This window comes from Ursus arctos, unplaced genomic scaffold (assembly GCF_023065955.2).
Source record: "Ursus arctos isolate Adak ecotype North America unplaced genomic scaffold, UrsArc2.0 scaffold_20, whole genome shotgun sequence".
NCBI lineage: Eukaryota > Metazoa > Chordata > Mammalia > Carnivora > Ursidae > Ursus > Ursus arctos.
This window is the reverse complement of record NW_026622875.1, coordinates 55800229-55819837: the sequence shown is the minus strand read 5'-3', so window position 1 is coordinate 55819837 and position 19609 is coordinate 55800229. Positions and strand designations below refer to the sequence as shown.

Sequence of the window (19609 nt, the reverse complement as noted above, 5' to 3'; positions counted from 1 at the left end):
GTTGATCTTTTCCAAGAACCAACTTTCTTTTCTTTAGTTTTCTCTATTGTCTTTCTTTCCTCTATTTTGTTTATCTCTGCTCTAATCTTCATTATTTCATTCCTTCTGCTAGCTATGGGTTTAGTTTGTTCTCCTTTTTCTGGTTCCTTAATTGTAAAGTTAGGTTTTTCTTTTTTTTTTTTTAATAATGATTTTTTATTATATTATGTTAGTCACCATACAGTACATCCCCGGTTTTCGATGTAAGGCTCGATGATTCATTAGTTGTGTATAACACCCAGTGCACCATGCAATATGTGCCCTCCTTACTACCCATCACCGGTCTATCCCATTCCCCCAACCCCCTCCCCTCTGTAGCCCTCAGTTTGTTTCTCATAGTCCATAGTCTCTCATGTTTCATTCCCCCTTCTGATTACCCCCCCTTTCTTTATCCCTTTCTTCCCCTACTGATCATTTTAATTCTTATGTTCCATAGATGAGAGAAATCATATGATAGTTGTCTTTCTCTGCTTGACTTATTTCACTAAGCATTATCTCCTCCAGTGCCGTCCATGTTATAGCAAATGTTGAGAACTCGTTCTTTCTGATTGCTGAGTAATATTCCATTGTATATATGGACCACAACTTCTTAATCCAGTCATCTGTTGCAGGGCATCTCGGCTCCTTCACGATTTAGCTATTGTGGACATTGCTGCTATGAACATTGGGGTGCATATGGCCCTTCTCTTCACTACGTCTGTATCTTTGGGGTAAACACCCAGTAGTGCAATGGCTGGATCATAGGGTAGCTCAATTTTTAACTTTTTAAGGGACCTCCACACTGTTTTCCAGAGTGGCTATACCAACTTGCATTCCCACCAACAATGTAGGAGGGATCCCCTTTCTCCACATCCTCTCCAACAATTGTTGTTTCTTGCCTTGTCTATTTTTGCCATTCTAACTGGCATAAGGTGGTATCTCAGTGTGGTTTTGATTTGAATTTCCTTGATGGCTAATGATTTTGAACATTTTTTCATGTGTCTGTTAGCCATTTGTATGTCTTCATTGGAAAAGTGTCTGTTCATATCTTCTGCCCATTTTTTGATTTGTTTATTTGTTTCTCGTGTATTGAGTTTGAGAAGTTCTTTGTAGATCTTGGATACCAGTCCTTTATCTGTAGTGTCATTTGCAAATATCTTCTCCCATTCCGTGGGCTGCCTCTTAGTTTTTCTGACTGTTTCCTTGGATGTGCAGAAACTTTTAATCTTGATGAAGTCCCATAAATTCATTTTATCTTTTGTTTCTCTTGCCTTTGGGGATGTATCATGAAAAAGGTTGCTTTGGCCGATGTCGTAGAGGTTGCTGCCTATGTTCTCCTCTAGAATTTTGATGGATTCCTGTCTCACATCGAGGTCTTTCATCCATTTGGAGTTTATTTTTGTGTATGGTGTGAGATAGTGGTCAAGTTTCATTCTTTTGCATGTAGCTGTCCAATTTTCCCAGCACCATTTATTGAAGAGACTGTCTTTTTCCCACCGGATGTTTTTTCCTGCTTTATCAAATATTAGTTGCCCAAAGAGCTGAGGGTCCATTTCTGGGCTCTCTATTCTGTTCCATTGGTCTATGTGTCTGTTTTTGTGCCAGTACCATGCTGTCTTTGTGATCACAGCTTTGTAGTACAGCTCGAAATCCGGCATTGTGATGCCCCCAGCTTTGTTTTTCCTTTTCAACAGTTCCTTGGAGATTCGGGGTCTTTTCTGGTTCCATACAAATTTAAGGACTATTTGTTCCAGTTCTTTGAAAAACGTTCTCGGTATTTTGATCGGGATAGCATTGAAAGTGTAGATTGCTCTGGGTAGCATGGACATTTTAACTATGTTAATTCTTCCGATCCATGAGCATGGAATATCTTTCCATCTTTTTATGTCTTCCTCAATGTCTTTTAAGAGTGATTTATAGTTTCTAGAATAAAGGTCCTTTACGTCTCTGGTTAAGTTAATTCCAAGGTAACGTATGGTTTTTGGTGCTATTGTAAATGGGATGGATTCCCTGATTTCTCTTTCTTCGTTCTCGTTATTCGTGTACAGAAATGCAACTGATTTCTGAGCATTGATTTTGTATCCCGCCACGTTACTGAATTGCTCTATAACTTCTAATAGTTTGGGAGTGGCTTCTTTTGGGTTTTCCATATAGAGTATCATGTCGTCTGCGAAGAGAGACATTTTGACTTCTTCTTTGCCGATTTGAATACCTTTGATCCCTTTTTGTTGTCTGATTGCTGTTGCAAGGACTTCTAGTACTATGTTGAATAATAGTGGCGAGAGTGGGCATCCTTGTCGTGTTCCTGATCTTAAGAGAAAGGCTTCCAGCTTTTCCCCATTGAGAATAATATTTGCAGTAGGCTTTTCATAGATGGCTTTTATGAGATTGAGAAATGTACCTTCTATTCCTACACTCTGAAGGGTTTTAATCAGGAAAGGATGCTGTATTTTGTCAAATGCTTTTTCGGCATCGATTGAGAGGATCATGTGGTTCTTGAGTCTTTTCTTGTTGATATGATGTATCACGCTGATTGATTTGCGAATATTGAACCACGCTTGCATCCCAGGTATGAATCCCACTTGATCGTGGCGGATAATCCTTTTAATGAACTGTTGGATTCTATTAGCAAGTATCTTGTTGAGGATTTTGGCGTCCATATTCATTAGGGAAATCGGTCTGTAATTCTCCTTTTTGAGGGGGTCTTTGCCTGGTTTGGGGATCAAGGTAATATTGGCCTCATAGAATGAGTTTGGTAGCTTTCCTTCTGTTTCTATTTTTTGAAATAGCTTTAGGAGAATAGGTATTATTTCTTCTTTGAATGTTTGGTAGAATTCCCCAGGAAAACCGTCCGGGCCTGGAGTTTTGTTATTTGGAAGGTTGTTTATCACTGACTCAATTTCTTCATAATTAATTGGCCTGTTTAAGAAATCAATTTCTTCCTGTTTCAATCTTGGTAGTTTATAGGTTTCCAGGAAGGATTCCATCTCTTCCAGATTGCTTAGTTTATTGGCATATAGCTGTTGATAAAATTTTCTAATAATCCTTCCAATTTCAATGGTGTTCGTCGTGACCTCTCCTTTTTCATTCATAATTTTAATAATCTGGGTCCTTTCTCTTTTCTTTTGGATAAGTCTTGCCAGTGGTCTGTCAATTTTATTGATTCTCTCCAAGAACCAGCTTCTAGTCCTGTTGATCTGCTCTACTGTACTTCTGGTTTCTGCTTGATTGATTTCAGCTCTAATTTTGGTCAACTGCTTCCTTGTGCGTGGATTAGGCCTGTCCCTCTGTTGCTGTTCCAGCTTCTTGAGGTGAGAATATAAAAACTGCATTTTAGATTTTTCTATTCTTTTGAGTGAGGCTTGGATGGCTATGTATTTCCCCCTTAGGACTGCCTTTGCAGTATCCCATAGGTTTTGGACTGTTGTATTTTCATTCTCATTGGTCTCCATAAATTGTTTAATTTGATTTTTGATTTCCTGGTTTATCGAGTCATTCCTGAGCAGGATCGTTCTTAGTCTCCAAGTGTTTGAGTTTCTTCCAAATTTTTCCTTGTGGTTGAGTTCCAATTTCAGAGCGTTGTGGTCTGAGAATATGCAGGGGATAATTTCAATCTTTTGGTATCGGCTGAGACCTGTTTTGTGTCCCAGAACATGGTCTATTCTTGAAAATGTTCCATGGGCAGTAGAATAGAATGAGTATTCTTTGGTTCTGGGGTGTAGTGTTCTATATATATCTAAGAGGTCCAACTCGTCGAGTATGGCATTCAAAGCCTTTGATTCTTTGCTTAGTTTTTGCCAGGGTGTTCTGTCTATTTCTGAGAGTGGAGTGTTGAGGTCCCCTACTATTAATGTATTTTTATCTATATGTCTCTTTATTCTGGTTAAGAGTTGGCTTGTGTATCTTGCTGCTCCCCTGTTGGGGGCATATATATTTATAATTGTCATATCCACTTGTTGAATACTTCCTTTAAGAATAATATAGTGCCCTTCTGCATCTCTAACTATAGTCTGTAGTTTAAAATCCAGTTTATCTGATATGAGAATTGCTACCCCAGCTTTCTTTTGAGGTCCATTTGCGTGAAAGATGGTACTCCATCCCCTTACTCTCAGTCTGAATGCATCTTTGGGTTCGAAATGAGTCTCTTGTAGACAGCAAATGGATGGGTCATTTCTTTTTATCCAATCTGCAACCCTGTGGCGTTTTAAGCAAGAATTTAAACCATTAATGTTAAGACTGAGTGCTGAGAGATATGCTTTTAATTCTGCCATGTTGTCAGTAAAGTCTTTGTTTGTATTGGCTGTGACTTTCTGTTTTGTATCACTCTTGGGGCCTTTTTACTTTTATAGAACCCCCCGTAATACCTCCTGTAGGGCTGGTTTCGTGGTTACGAAATTGGCTAGTGACTGTCGATTCTGAAATGTCTTTATTTCTCCATCAATTCTGAATGACAGCCTTGCTGGATAAAGGATCCTTGGCTGCATGTTTTTCTCTGAAAGAGCTTTAAAAATGCTCCCCCAACCCTTTCTCTCATTCCAGGTCTGTGTAGACAGGTCTGACGTAATTCTGATGCCTTTGCCTTGGTACGTGAGAAATTTCTTTGCCCTGGCCGCTTTCAATACTGTATCCTTGGATCTCATATTTGCGAAATGCACTATGACGTGAGGTGGTGTAGGTCTGTCATGGTTGAGCTTGGGAGGGGTCCTCTCTGCCTCTTGGACACGAATTTTTGTTTCCCTTGCTAGATTAGGGAAGTTTTCAGCTACAATTTGTTCAAATATCTCTTCTAGACCTCTGTTTTTCTCCACCCCCTCGGGGATGCCGATGATTCTAACATTGGATCGTTTCGTTGAGTCAGTAATCTCCCGTAGCCAACATTCGTGGGCGTGGATTTTTTTAAGACCGTCTTCTATTTTTATTTTTTCCTCTATTAACCCATCCTCCAATTCACTAACCCTTTCCTCTGCTTCGGTGACCCTGGCCGTCAGAGCCTCTAGTTTTGCCTGCATTTGGCTCATAGAATTTTTAATTTCTGTCAAATTCGCTCTCATTTCCGCCCTTAGGGATTCTATATTCTCAGTAACATTTTCCTGAATACTTTTTTCAAGTCTACTCATTATCTTGACCATTGTTACTCTGAATTCCATTTCTGATAATTTGGTTACATCCATATCCGTTACTTCTGTGGCAGAGGCCACAGACTCACTGTCTTTTCTTTGCTGGGGGGGGCTTCTCCTTCTTGTCATTCTAATGAGGGGAGGTTGTGGGGTTGTCCAGAGCCCAAAATTATTGACTGGGTCCCAGGCCGTGCCCCTTGTTTTATAGGGATCTTAGAGATGTGTGCTTCTTCTTTAAAGATTTTATTTATTTACTTATCTGAGAGAGGGAGACAGACAGTCAGCAAGAACGAAACAGAAGCAGGGGAGTGAGAGAGGAAGAAGCAGGCTCCCAGCGGAGGAGCCCGATGAGGGACTCTTTTCCGGAACGCTGGGATCACGCCCTAAGCCGGAGACAGGCGCTCAATGACTGCGCCACCCAGGCGCCTCGGGTTGTGGGCTTCTTGATTTTTCAGCCTGCCTTCTGGGGGAGGGGCCTGCCGCACTGATACTCAGGCAACCCTGTTTGGTTAGAGTCTCCGTGTCCCCTGCGAGGGGGGATGGGGATGGGCAGGCTGTGAGCCGGTATTTCCAGGCTTTTGTTCTCTGGCGGCTTTCCCTGGCGGCCGGCTATGCCTCTTCTGAGAGTCAGAGCAGCAGAGGCTGCATTGTCACAGAACAGAGGGATTGCGGCCCGTTCTCCACTGATGTTCTGGCCACTTTAACTCTATTACTGTTGGTGCTGCTCAACCCTGCAGTGTCCCGGGATGTGCGCACCAACTCGGCGTCCCTGCCCTCACTTCCAGGGCCGGCGCGTCTCTGTCCTTTGTGTTTCTAATGCCGCCAGCCACCGGCTGCCGCGCGCGCTCCCGGGTCTCCCGGTCTCAGTCAATGCCCGGTGAGCACACCTCGATTCCGGAGTTTCGGGAGAAGCCTGGTGGCGCGCGCACCCGGTTCAGGGTCTCAGTCTGCTGTTTCGCGGGTGCCGACCGCGAGTCCGCCCGCTCCCCCGTGCAGGTGGCCCGCCAGCCGCCAGCCGCCCCACGCGCGCTCCAGGAGCTCCCGGTCTCAGTCTGGATCCCGTGAGCACACCGGGATTCCGGTGTTCCGGGATATGCCTGGTGGCGCGCATTCATGGCTCACCAGTCTCAGTCCGCTCTCTCGCGGGTGCCCTCTGTGAGTCCGCCCGCTCCCCCGTGCAGGTGGCTGCCGCTTCCCGGAGACCAAATGCGGCGGCTCCCTCCCCTTCCGTTTATCTTCCGATATCTGTGCACGGTTTACAGCTCCCCTCTTCGTACCTCAATACTCAGCGCTGGAGATGTTCATTTGTAGAGATCCAGATGCATCATCCTGCGTCTCAGGCTGATTCCGTGGTTATTTAGGCTGGTCTGGTACCTATCCAGCTCGACTCAGGGGACCGGCTGAAAAAGGGGTCCCCTACTCCTCCGCCATCTTAACCTCTCTCTAAAGTTAGGTTTTTCATTTGAGGTCCTTAGCCACAGATTTCCTCTCTTTCTCTGTGTCTCCTAAGTTTTATTGTGTTTTTGTTTTCATTCATTGCTAAGTATTTTCTAATTTCCCCTGTGATGTCTTCTTTTATCCATTGGTTGTTTGAGAATGTGTTTTTAAATTTCCACACATTTGTGAACTCTTCAGTTTTCCTTCTGTTACTGATTTCTAACTTCATCCCTTTGTGGTCTGAGGATACTTTTTATGATAGACCTTTGTAAATCTGTTGAGACTTAATTTGCAACCTAACATATGACTGATCTATCCTGGAAAATGTCCCATGTGCACTTGGAAGAATGTGTTTTGGTCCTTTATTGTCTGACTTACATTGTAAACTGGATTTTGTGGACTCTCCTTTCTCTGAGTTATGCTGTAGGTATATGCTACGGATGCTTTTATTTGTTTTCCTTGTTGATCTGTATGGCTTTTAGGAGGTGTCAGGAAATTTGAATGTAGATACTGATTTCTTATTTGTCTACATTCCCAATTATCTGCATATGTCTTGATTATATTGTAGGAGTTTTTGTTGGACATATATTTTTTCAATGTATGGATTAAAGATTACCATGACTGCAGAATTTTTTTCAGTAACCTTTTAAGAGTTACTTGGTTGTGTTTACTTTCTTTTTGTCTTTAGGTAAGCCAATTATGTGTATGTGGGCTCTTAAATATTCTCTGAATTATTTTTAAGGTTTTATGTAATTTTCTTATGCTTCTCTACCATTTTCCTGGCTATGTTTTCAGTCTTTCCTGGTAGCTTTTATTATGACTTTGTAGTAGTTTTATGTGTGTCTTAAATCACTTTTTCTGAGCTCTCACCTTCATCTCTTATAGCTCTTCTTTGGATTTTAATTTCAGAGAGATGGTTTACTTTCATTTCTTTAACTTTCATTTCTTTAATTTCATAGACTTTCATTGTTCGATGCTATAATTTCCTGCTGTGTTTCTTCTCTGCCTTTGTTTATGGTTTCCTTTTCCCTGTAGTATTTCTGCATAGTTCTATGCCATTTACTTGTGGTTATTACTTGTTTTGCCAGACCACCATCTTTCCCAGCAGATGTAGTTCAGGGGTCCACCGTGAGTCCTTTTTGTCCACATATGGGTAGTGGGGCAGTCCCCACCCCTTGGTGTCCAGGAGAAGCCTGCCCTATCCTCCTTGACCCCATTGTGCAGAGGCATGGGTGCTCTTAGCTTAGCCTGGGCTGACTTTTAAAGCCTCTTCTCATGGTTTATGATTTGGATTTATAGGGTTTTTTTTCTTACTTTCATCAAAGATAGGTGTTTCCCTTTATGTATCTTGTTTCCTTTGTTGTTTTTAACTTTTGTCATGAACAAGAACAGGGCAGAGGTGTCTTTCTGCCACTGTTTGTTACCAGGAGTTCCACATTCTGTATTCAGGCAGTTGTTTGGTGCCTTTCCAGAATTTTAAATCTTTCTTAATCTGTTAGTGGGAATAAGACACTGCTAGGTACAAAACAGACTGAGGCACCATCTTGATTGCTAATGTCAGCATCCCATTTCTTCCTGTTTATCCACATTATTCAGATTCTTATGTGGAAGTCCCCGCGTCCTTCTGCTAGTTTCTGCACAGGTACATCCTCTTTCTGCGGCTGGGACAGAAACTGTGTGTACGTTCCCATCAGATGGGACTCTGGAAGCAGCAGTTTTCCAAATGCTCCCAGCCACTTCTGAGAGAAATTTTCAAATGAATGAAAACCTTGAAGCGGATATATGTAAATGGATTGTTCTTGGGTGTATAGGATCCCTGTCTGGTGTCCCTAAAGCCATAATAGGAATAACTTTCTTGCTGGCAGGATGAGGCTTTTATAAACAAGGATCCTCCCTCTTTCTTTCTTTCTTTCTTTCTTTCTTTCTTTCTTTCTTTCTTTCTTTCTTTCTTTCTTTCTTTCTTTCTTTCTCTTCCTTCCTTCCTTCCTTCTTCCTTCCTTTCTTTCTTTCTTTCTTTCTTTCTTTCTTTCTTTCTTTCTTTCTTTCTTAATACATATAAAGATAATAAATCATCTCATCATGGTCATTTGAAAATTTTTTATACATGTGAAGTAAGAATCATATTTCCATTGTCAAAGCTGGATTTTCAAAATCTGCATTATTTTCTTCCCTTATGTCTTTGAAAATGTGATCCCTAAAATGCTGTGTTATATCATAATATTTGGTTGAAGAAGAAATGGGATGTGCATATGAGATATGCATAATTATGAAGTGTGAACTGTTTTCAGAGTGCAAATTTTAGAGCTAATAAAACTCAGAGTAATTTAAAATCTTAGATTTCCATGAGGTTAATCCATAGCAATGAGTGGAAAAGCTTTTTTTTTTTTTTTAAAGATTTTATTTATTTGTGTGTGTGTTTGTGAGAGAGAGCGAGTGAGAGAACACGAGTGGGGGAAGGGGCAGATGGAGGGAGAAGCAGGCTCTCCGCTGAGCAGGGACCTTGACACAGGGCTCAATCCCAGGACCCCAGGATCAAAACCTGAGCTGAAGGCAGACGCTTAACAGACTAAGCTACTCAGCCCCCCCCCCCCACTTGTTTTTGGCCTTTAAGTTTCACGGGAGACACATTTTTTGTCTTTTTGATACTAGCTGATCTGACACATGTGAGGTGACATGTCATTGTGGTTTGCCTTTCCCTGGTGATTAGTGATACTGAGCATTTCTTCATGTGTCTGTTAGCCTTCTGTATGTTTTCTTTGGGAAAATGTTCAGGTCCCTGCCCATTTTTTAATCAGATTGATTGGGGTGGCTTTTTTTCTTTCTTTTTGGTTGCTGACTTGTATGAGTTCTTTATGTATTTTGGATATTAACCCATTATCAGATATATCATTTGTAAGTATCTTCCCCCATTCAGTAGGTTGCTTTTTCATTTTCTTGATGGTTTCCTTTGCTATACAAAGGTTTTTAGTTTGATATAGACTCAATAATTTATTTTTGCTTATGTTGCCCTTGCCTGAGGACACAGAACCAAAAAAAATATTGCTAAGACCAGTGTAGGAGTTTACTGCCGTATTCTTTTTAGGAGATGTATAGTTTCATGTTTTACATTTAAGTCTTTAATCTACTTCGAGTTTATTTTTGTATATGGTGTGAGAAATTGATCCATTTTCACTTTTTTACATGTAGCTGACCAGTTTTCCTAACACCATTTGTTGAAGAGACTGTCATTTCCCCATCGTGTATTCTTGCCTCCTTTGTTGTAGATTAATTGACCATATGTGCATGGCTTTATTTCCTGGCTCTGTATTCTGTTCATAGGTCTACATATCTGCTTTTGTGCCAGTACCATACTGTTTTGATTATTATAGCTTTGTAGTATAGTTTGACATCTGGGAACATGATATCTCTAGTTTTGTTCTTCTTTCTCAAGATGGCTTTGGTTATGGGGGTGCCTTGGTGGCTCAGTCAGTTAAGTGTCTGCCTTCAGCTCAGGTCACCATCCCAAGGTCCTGGGATCAAGCCCCATATCAGGCTCCTTGTTCAGCAGGAGGCTGCTTCCCTGCTCATGCGCTTACTCTCTCTCACTATCTCTGTCTCTCTCTCTCAAATAAATAAATAATCTTAAAAAAAAAAAAAAAGGATGGCTTGGTTATTTGGGTTTTTTTTGTGGTTCCATACAGATTTTAGGATTATTTATTTTAGTTCTGTAAAAAATGCCATTAGTATTTTGATAGGGATTGCACTGAATTTGTAGATTGCTTTGGTTAGTATGAACATTTTAACAATATTAATTCTTCCAACTCATGAGCATGGTATATCTTTCCATTTATTTGTGTTATCTTCCATTTCTTTCATCAGTGACTGACAGTTTTCAGAGTACAGGTCTTTCACCTCCTTTGTTAAATTAATCCTATGTATTACTTTTGATGCAATTGTAAATAGAATTGTTTTCTTAATTTCTCTTTATGATGTTCTGCTGTTAGTGTATAGAAACAACAGATTTCTATATATTAACTTTATATTAGTCATCTTTACTGAATTCATTTAATCTGATAGTTTTTTGGTGGATTCTTTAGGTTTTTCTATATGTAATATTGTGCTATCTGCCAATAGTGACAGTTTAACTTCCTTCTTACCAATTTGAATGCCTTTTATTCCTTTTTGCTGTCTGATTGTTGCAGCTAGAACTTCTAATACCATGTTGAATAAAAGTGGTGAGAGTGGATATCCTTGTCTTGTTCCCAATCTGGAGTGTGATGTTATTTGTGTTATTTTTATATGTGGCCTTTATTATGTTGAGGAATGTTCCCTCTATACCCATTTTATTGAAAGTTTTTTTAATCATAAATGGATGTGGAATTTTATCAAATACTTTTTCTGCATCTATTGAGGTGATCATATGATTTTTATCCTTCATTTTGTGAATATGGTATATCACATTGATTGATTTGATTTTAGGATATTGAACCATCCTTGCATCCCTGGAATAAATTTCCCTTGATTATGATGTGTGATCCTTTTAATGTATTATTGAATTTGGTTTGCTTATATTTTGTTGAGGATTTTTACCTCTATGTTCATCAGTGATACTGGGCTGTAATTTCCTTTTTTTTGTAGAATCTTTGTCTGGTTTTGGTATCAGGGTAAATTCTGGCCTCATAGGATGAATTTAGAAGTGTTCCTTTATCTTGAAATTTTTAGAATAGTTTGAGAAAGATAGGCATTAACTCTTCTTTAAATGTTTGGTAGAGGGGGGGCACCTGGGTGGCGCAGTCGTTAAGCGTCTGCCTTCAGCTCAGGGCGTGATCCCGGCATTATGGGATCAAGCCCCATATCAGGCTCCTCCGCTATGAGCCTGCTTCTTCCTCTCCCACTCTCCCTGCTTGTGTTCCCTCTCTTGCTGGCTGTCCCTCTCGCTGTCAAATAAATAAATAAAATTTTAAAAATATATATATAAATGTTTGGTAGAGGGGCACTTGGGTGGCTCAGTCAGTTTAGCATCCATCTTGGATTTCAACTCAAGTCATGATCTCAGGGTTGTGAGACTGGGCCCCACATTGGGCTCCATGCTCAGCGAGGAGTCTGCTTGAGATTCTTCCACTCCCTCTGCCCCTCTCCCCCGCTCACACTCTCTATATAAACAAACAAACAAATGAAATCTTTTTAAAAAATAAATGTTTGGTAGAATTCACCTGTGAGGCTGTTTGGTTCTGGGCTTGTCTTTGTTGGAAATTTTTTGATAACTGATTCAGTTTCATTACTAGTAATCAGTCTGTTCAGATTTTCTCTTTCTTCCTATTTCAGTCTTCCCTGAAAATTGAGTGTTTCCAGGAATTTGTCAGTTTCTTCTAGGTTGTCCAGTTTGTTGGCATATGACTGTTGGTAGTAGTCTCTTACAACCCCTTGTATTTTTGTGATGTCAGTTGTAACTTCTCTTTCATTTCTAATTTTATTTATTTGGTTTCTCTTCTCTCCCTCCTTCCTTCCTTTCTTTCTTCTTTTTCTTTTTCTTCTTTTTTTTTTTTTTTGATGAGTCTGTTTTTCAATTTTTTTAAATCTTTTTGGAGAACCAGCTACTAGTTTCCTTGATCTTTTCTATTATTTTTGAGGTCTCTATTTCATTTATTTCCACTTTGATCTTTAGCATTTCCTTCCTTCTATTAACTTTGGGCTTTGTTCTTTCTCCAGTTTATTTAGGTGTAAGTTTAGATTGTTTATTTGAGATTTTTCTGGTTTCTTGAGGTAGGCCTTTGCTGCTATGAATTTCCCTCTTACAGCTGCTTTTGCTCAGGCTCATTGATTTTGGAACATTGTGTTTCTGTTTTCATTTGTGTCAGTTTGTTTTTGCTTTTGTTTTTGGTTTTTTTAATTTCCTCATTGATCCATTGGCCATTGGTTGTTTATTAGTGCGTTGTTTAGCCTCTGTGTATACATATTTTTTTTTCATTTTTTTCTTGTAGTTGATTTATAGTCTTATACCATTGTGGTCAGAAAAGATGCTATATGTAATTTCAGTCTTCTTCAATTTATTGAAACTTATTTTGTTTCCTAATATATGATTTGTCCTGTTGAATGTTCCATATGGACGTCAAAAGAATGTGTTCTGCTGGTTTGGGATGAAATTTTTTGTGTGTATCTGTTAAGTCCATCTGGTGTAATGTGTCATTTAAGACCAGTGGTTTTTTTTAATTGATTTTCTGCCTGGCTGATCTATCCATTTGTGTAAGTGGAGCATTAAAGTCCCCTACTATTATTGTATTATTGTCTGTTTCTCCCTTTTTGGCTGTTAATATTTGCTTTACATACTTAAGTGCTTCTATGTTGGGTACATAGGTACAGAGGTATTTACAATTATTATATCCTCTTGTTGGATTGATTTTTTTATTATTATGTAGGGCCCTTCTTTGTTAAACAGTCCTTGTTTTACAGTCTATATTTTGTTTGATATAAGTATGCTACTCCAGCTTTCTTTTCATGTTCATTTTCATGGAATATCTTTATCATCCCTTTACTTTTAATCTGTGCATGTCTTTAGGTCTGAAGTAAGTCTCTTTTAGACAGCATATAGATGAGTCTCATTTATTTACCCATTCAGTTGCCCTATATCTTTTGGGTACACTTGGAACACTTTGTCCATTTATATTTAAAGTACTTATTGATAGGTATGTACTTATTGCCATTTTGTTAATTGTTTTTGGTTTTTATTGTAGTTCTTCTGTGTTCCTTCTTCTCTTGCTCACTTCCCTTGTGATTTGATGATTTTCTTCAGTGTTATGTTTGAATTCCTTCCCTTTTATTTTTTGTGTATCTATTAGAGGTTTCTGGTTTGTGAATACTGTGAGGTTTGCATATAATACCCTGTGTATGTAGCAATGTGTTTCAAGTTGATGGTTGCCCAAGTTTGAGCACATTCTAAAAGCACTACATTTTTACTCTCCCCACTCCCTGTTTTATGTTTTTGTCTTCATATTTCACATCTTTTTATTTTGTGTATCCCTTAACTAACTGTTGTAGATATTGCTGACTTACTACTTTTACCTTTTAACCTTCATACTAGCTTTGTAAGTGGTTGATCCACCTCTTTACTATTATGTTCACTGTTACAGTTAGATTTTTTCTTTCAAAATTTTCTTCTGGTTATGGCCTTTTGTTTTCCACTTAAAGAAGTTCCTTTAACATTTCCTGCTTTCCTAAAGCAGGTTTAGTGGTGATGAACTCTTTTGTCTGGGAAACTCTTTGTACTTCAATTCTGAATGATAACCTTGCTGGGTAGTCTGTTTCTCTTTGTGGGTTTTCCCTTTCAACGCTTTGAATATATTGGGCCATTCCTTTCTGACCTGCAAAGTCTGCTGAAAAATCAGCTGATACTATTATGGGTGTTCTCATGTATGTAACTAGTTGCTTATTTCCAGCTGCTTTTAATATTTTCTCTTTAATTTTTGACACTTTCATTATTTTGTATCTTGGTATGAACCTCTTTGGATTCATCTTGTTTGGGGCTCTCTTTCCATTTTGGACGTGGATGTCTGTTTTCTTGCCCAGGGCTCTCTTTCCTTTTTGGACCTGGATGTCTGTTTTCTTGTCTGTTTCAGCTGTAACTTCTTTAAATAAGTTTTCTCCTTTCTCTTCATCTTCTCATTCTGGGAACTTTATAATGCAAATGTTAGTACCCTTGATCCTAAAGGTCTCTTAAACTATCCTCAGTTTTCTTTTTAAGATTTTATTTATTTGACAAAGAGAGAGGGAGAGAGAAAGAGAGGCAGGCAGAGAGAGAGGGAGAAGCAGGCTCCCTGCTGAGCAGAGATCCCAGGACCCTGGAATCATGACCTGAGCCAAAGGCAGATGCTTAACCAACTGAGCCACCCAGGTGCCCCAACTATCCTCAGTTTTTTAAATTCTTTTTTCTTGGGGAGCCTGGGTGGCTCAATCATTAAGCATCTGCCTTCAGCTCAGAGCGTGATCCCAGGGTCCTGGGATCGAGCCCCCCATCGGGCTCCCTGCTCCGCTGGGAAGCCTGCTTCTTCCTCTCCCACTCTCCCTGCTTGTGTTCCCTCTCTCGCTGGCTCTCTCTCTCTCTGTCAAATAAATAAAATCTTAAAAACAAAAAATTCTTTTTTCTTTTTGCCATTCAGCTAGGGTCATTTCCACCGAGATTGCTGATCCATTCTTCTGCATCCTCTAATCTGCTGTTGATTCCCTCTAGTATATTTTTCAATTCAGTTATATTCTTTGGTTCCGATTGGTTCTTATTTTCTGTTATTTATCTCTTTCTTGAAGTTCTTGCTATATTCATCAATTCTTCACCTGAGTTTGGTGAGCATCTTCATGACCATTACTTGGAACTCTTTATCAGGGAGATTGCCTATTTCTGTTTCATTTAATTCTTTTTCTGAGGTTTCATCTTGTTCTTTCATTTGCAACATATTCCTCTGTCTTCTCATCTTGCCTCTTTGTGTTTGTTTGTGTGTTTCAGGTAAGTCAGCCACATCTCCTGGTCTTAAAGGAGTGGCCTTCTATAGAAGGTATACTGTGGGGCCCAGAAGTGCAGTCCCCTACCGGTCACCAGAATCAGGAGCTCCAGGGATGTCCTTTGTGTGTTCCCTCCTGTTTTGGGTGAGCCACAACTGTTGTGGGCTCATGGTGGATGGGATCCCCTTTGGGGGAGCACCAGTTAAGGTGGGGGTGGCCTGGTGGGTGTGGTGGGGTGGGAGCCATTTTGGGGGGGTGCTTTCCAGTGTTGGGATAGTTGAGCGAGGCAGGTCTGCAGGGGAATACCAGGGTGGGGCTAGCAGTGCTAGCAAGGTAGATGGAGAGTGTCAGAACTCTCTCACCAGTACTAGGCCAGATAGGTAGGGTGAGAAAAATGGCATCTGCCAGTGCTTCCATTCCTGGAGAAAGTTCCTGCAGTTCCCTGCACCTCTGGAACATGCCCTAAAGTTAGTCAGTGAATCTCCTTTATGTATGGCCCAGGTACTTTTCAAACTGCTGCTTCTGCACTAGGTCTTAGAGCGAGTATGTGGATGGGTCTTTTAAGAGTGGAATCTTGGTTTCCTCTAGCCCTATGACTCTCTTGGGGTTAGCCCTGCTGATTTTCAAAGCCAGACATTTTGGGGCCCATCTTCCCAGTGCAGGTCCCCATGGCAAGGTTGCCCCATGTGGGGCTTGAACCCCTCACTCCACAGGGAGGACCTCCCCGCATGTGATATCCCTCCCACTCGTTGGCTGCCATGCTGGGGGTGTGGGTCCCAATCAGACCACTTCTCTTCCCCCTTTTATGCTTCTCAGTGTGACTTTTTCTGTCTAGCTGTGGAAGAGCTGTACTGTTATTCTTCAGGTCATTCTCAGAGAGGGTTGTTCTCTATGTAGTTGTAGCCTTGGTGTGTCTGGGGAGAGGTGAGCTCCAATATGCCGTCTTGATCCTCCTGGGAAGCAGTTGTTTCTTTCTTTAAATAGGCCTGCACAGCATCAAACTTTCCTTTGAAGGTAAGGGTCATTTTAATTACATTCTTAGCTGACAAGAGAAAGTTAAAGGATTAAAAGAAAAACCTCTATTTTTAGAAGCTGAAATTGGAACCATGCTTTTGGCATTGATGGTGAAGAGAAGCCTGGTAATTTAGGACTTGAGTCTTTATATTCTGAGTCCTTCAGTTCACAGTCCTATTTTTAGAATTAGCTGGTTTTTATGCCTGCCTAGAAAGTCATCTATAGTAGAATGCAGTCAGTTTTTTAAAAAGAATTTAGAAATAGTGAAATAATTCAGATGTTGTCAGTTCAAAGTTAAATAACTTGACACAGTAATTGAAAAGGGTAGTAATGGAAGAAAGAATAAAGTACAGCTGTGCATCTTCAAATAAGAGATAAAAATCAGAGCAGTTGTGGGTGACCGACTTTCACTCATGTGAGCTGAAGAAAAACCCACTGAAACACTTCAGAATAAAATCATTAAAAAATGGATTTGACAGCATCAGTGGGTAATATAAACCATGTACCTTTTCCCCCTAATTAATGATATTTTGAGTGTATGCCTTTTTTAGTTATTAAGGATATCATCACATCCCTAGCTTTTCAAGACTTTTTAAAAAAGATTTATTTATTTTGAGAGAGAGAGAGAGCACGAGAGCAGGGGGAGGGCAGAGGGAAAGGAAGAGGGAGAATCTCCAGCAGACTCCCTCCTGAGCATGGAGCCTGACCTGGAGCTCGATCTCATGACCCTGAGATCATGACCTGAGCTGAAACCAAGAGTCCAATGCTCAACTAACTGAGCCACCCCGGTGCCCCTTTGAGACTTTTTAAAATAACTTCTGTGTGAGATATAATTGTAAGACTCATCAATCAGAATTTTTCTTTCAGACCCAGGCTTTTTCCTGTTATTGGTATCACATATCTCCTGTTTTATCATTCTTTGTTCATTTCTAAGAAGTTAGCTTTATTTTTATTTTTTTTATTCTGTTTTAGAGACAGGGGGACAGCTGTAGAGGGAGTGGGAGAGAGGGAAACCGAGTATGTAGCTGGGTTTGGAGCGTGATCCGGACTCGATCTCAACAACACTGAGATCATGACCTGAACCGAAATCTAGAGTCAGATGCCTAACTGACTGAGCCATCCAGGTGCCCCTGCTTTACTTTTAAATGACTCTGAAGATTTTATGATAGGGCATCTGTCTTGAGAATACCATTTCTCTTTGTTATATAATTTCTACACTGAAACCTTAAAACATACTTTCCTTGACGCTGCAGACATTCGTTTATCATCCTCCTTGAAGAGCCTATTGCTTAATATGCTCATCACTTGTCTTTGGTGACAAGGTAGATAGGAGATAAGGGAGTCCCTTGGAAGAGGTGAGCTGATAAACCTTGAAGAGCTCAAAGCTTATCAGTGGATAAAACAGCAAAGTATCTTTTCTTTATGCAAATTCCATCTTATAAGCAGCTATACTCTTTAGATAGAGGCTCTACTAGAAACTTATGTGGGAAGTAGTCCATCTCCCCACGTAAGGCACAAGGCACTGGATTGGCACTCTCCATGTCTGCTGAACACACTTCCTGTTAAGACGTGAAGACCCACCCACCCAGTGAGTCGCTCTAAAGAATTATGGATGAGAGAATGCCCTGTTTTCACTTATTTTTACCATGGGATTTTGTCTTTGGTTAAATTCACTTGTCTCTTTCAAATATGGGCATGAGTGACAAAATCATACCAGTCAGCTGACTGCTGAAAGTATGATATTATTTGATTTTGATATTTGCTGTTTGTAAATGTAAGCCTTTGTTACCAGATTAGAAAAAGATGAAAATGATTCTGCAAATATTCAGTATCATCAACAATCAAAGGAACTGAACACTGTCTTCTTACCTTCACTGTGGTGGGAGGACAGATTGGTGAAGTCTTTCCGGGAGCAGTTTTATAATAGGTGTCCAAATTTAAAATACATATGCTTGGACACCTAGCAATTCTACTTCTAAGTGTGTTTGAGGAAATAGTGGGCAGGTGGGAATAGATATGTGTATAAGAATTTTAACATTTATTTGTTTATTTATTAAGATTTATTTATTAGAGAGGGCGCGCGTGCGTGACAGAGGGAAGGGGCGGAGGGAGAGACTCTCCAGCAGACTCCTGGTTGAGCATGGAGCCTGATGCGGAGCTAGATCCCACAACCGTGAGATCGTAACCTGAGCTGAAATGAAGAGTGGGACGCTTAACCGACTGAGCCACCCAAGTGCCCTGAATTAACATTTATAGTAGCAAAAAAGGTGGGGGCAGGAAACAAGTATTTTTTAATAGAGGATTAAATTATAGCACTTCATACAAGGGAATATTATGATACTGTTAAAAAGGACATTTCATGTTTATAGGCATTGACATTGAAAAAGATTTGTTATACACCACTACATGAGAAAAGATTATGGAACAATGTGTATTGAACGATCCTACTTTTATTTTTATAATATATATTTATGGATGTATGTTTTGAAGTTTGGTTTTACACAAAATTGCTGTTTACGCTGGTTATTTTTTGTAGGAGGATCTCTCCAATTCTAATTTGTACATTGCAGTATGTTTTAAAATTTTACATAAACTTGTATTGCTTTCATAGTTAAAATAGTCAAGATATTTACATTGTGAAGAAAAAAGAATATATGCTTTAAGAGTAGGCAGTATACCGCTGCTCCTTGTGTAGCACCCCTTCCTTATTGGGCTGTCTTTCTAGCATTTGAAGAAGTATGTCACAAGTGATCTCAAATCCATTTTATCTAGTTTGGCACATTTTCCCTCTGCAGTGAGAAGATTGCTCACCTCTGGCATCGTGATTCAGATGTTCCCACTGCATGATAATGAAGCTCTGAAGAAGCTTGAGGACAGCTGGTACACTCGGTTTACTTTAAAGTATCAGCCTGTAGGTATGTGTCAATATCTGTTCTAGTAGAGAAGAACTACCAATGAGACATTGTGATTCAACAGTGGCATTTTCTCAACGTCTTGGGTAGATGTTTAATGCTCTGCTGGGCAAGGCTCACCAGCTGCATGTGGGCAAAAATTGGGGTTGGATAAGATGGTTTACATGACCTATTTAGTAATTTATTTTATTTCTAACACCATTTCGGATGGGCTGAATTACAAGCTTTCATTAAATTTCACCAACACAGGCTATTCAGAGTGGCCTTCATAAGTACATGTCCGAGTTGGAGTAGAACAGATTTTATGAGAATTTCATTTGACTGTGAAAATCTTGTATTTGAAAATTTCTATTTCTTTAGAGCTATTAATTTGAGTGGACCAAGCTGTGCTCATTTTTAGAGGCAGACTAACAGGCCTAAACATCTTTTGAGGTAGTTTATAAGTATCTTGGTGTGTATTACTGAATCTATCCATTTCCTCTGAATAGTTATGAGAGCATCCATTAATTTATTTGATATGTGTTGAACATTACTGTATGCAAACTGACATCAGTATGGATGTTCAGATTTTTTGGCTTAGTTATGTTTTTTAAGCATAAGGATTATTAAGCTGTTAGATTTTACTATAAGCATTGCTATACA

The 19609-nt window shown here is 39.8% G+C and overlaps 1 protein-coding gene across 6 annotated transcripts in view; it reads left to right on the top strand.

Moving 5' to 3' along the window:
- Positions 1-19609, top strand: part of ANO10 (anoctamin 10) — a 226192-nt gene that overhangs the window by 15469 nt on the left and 191114 nt on the right. For all 6 annotated transcript variants that reach the window (XM_026496646.4, XM_026496645.4, XM_048216255.2 and 3 more), the window contains exon 5: positions 18851-18970. In XM_026496646.4, the coding sequence (XP_026352431.1) occupies positions 18851-18970 (120 nt within the window). The remainder of the gene's footprint in view (positions 1-18850; positions 18971-19609) is intronic.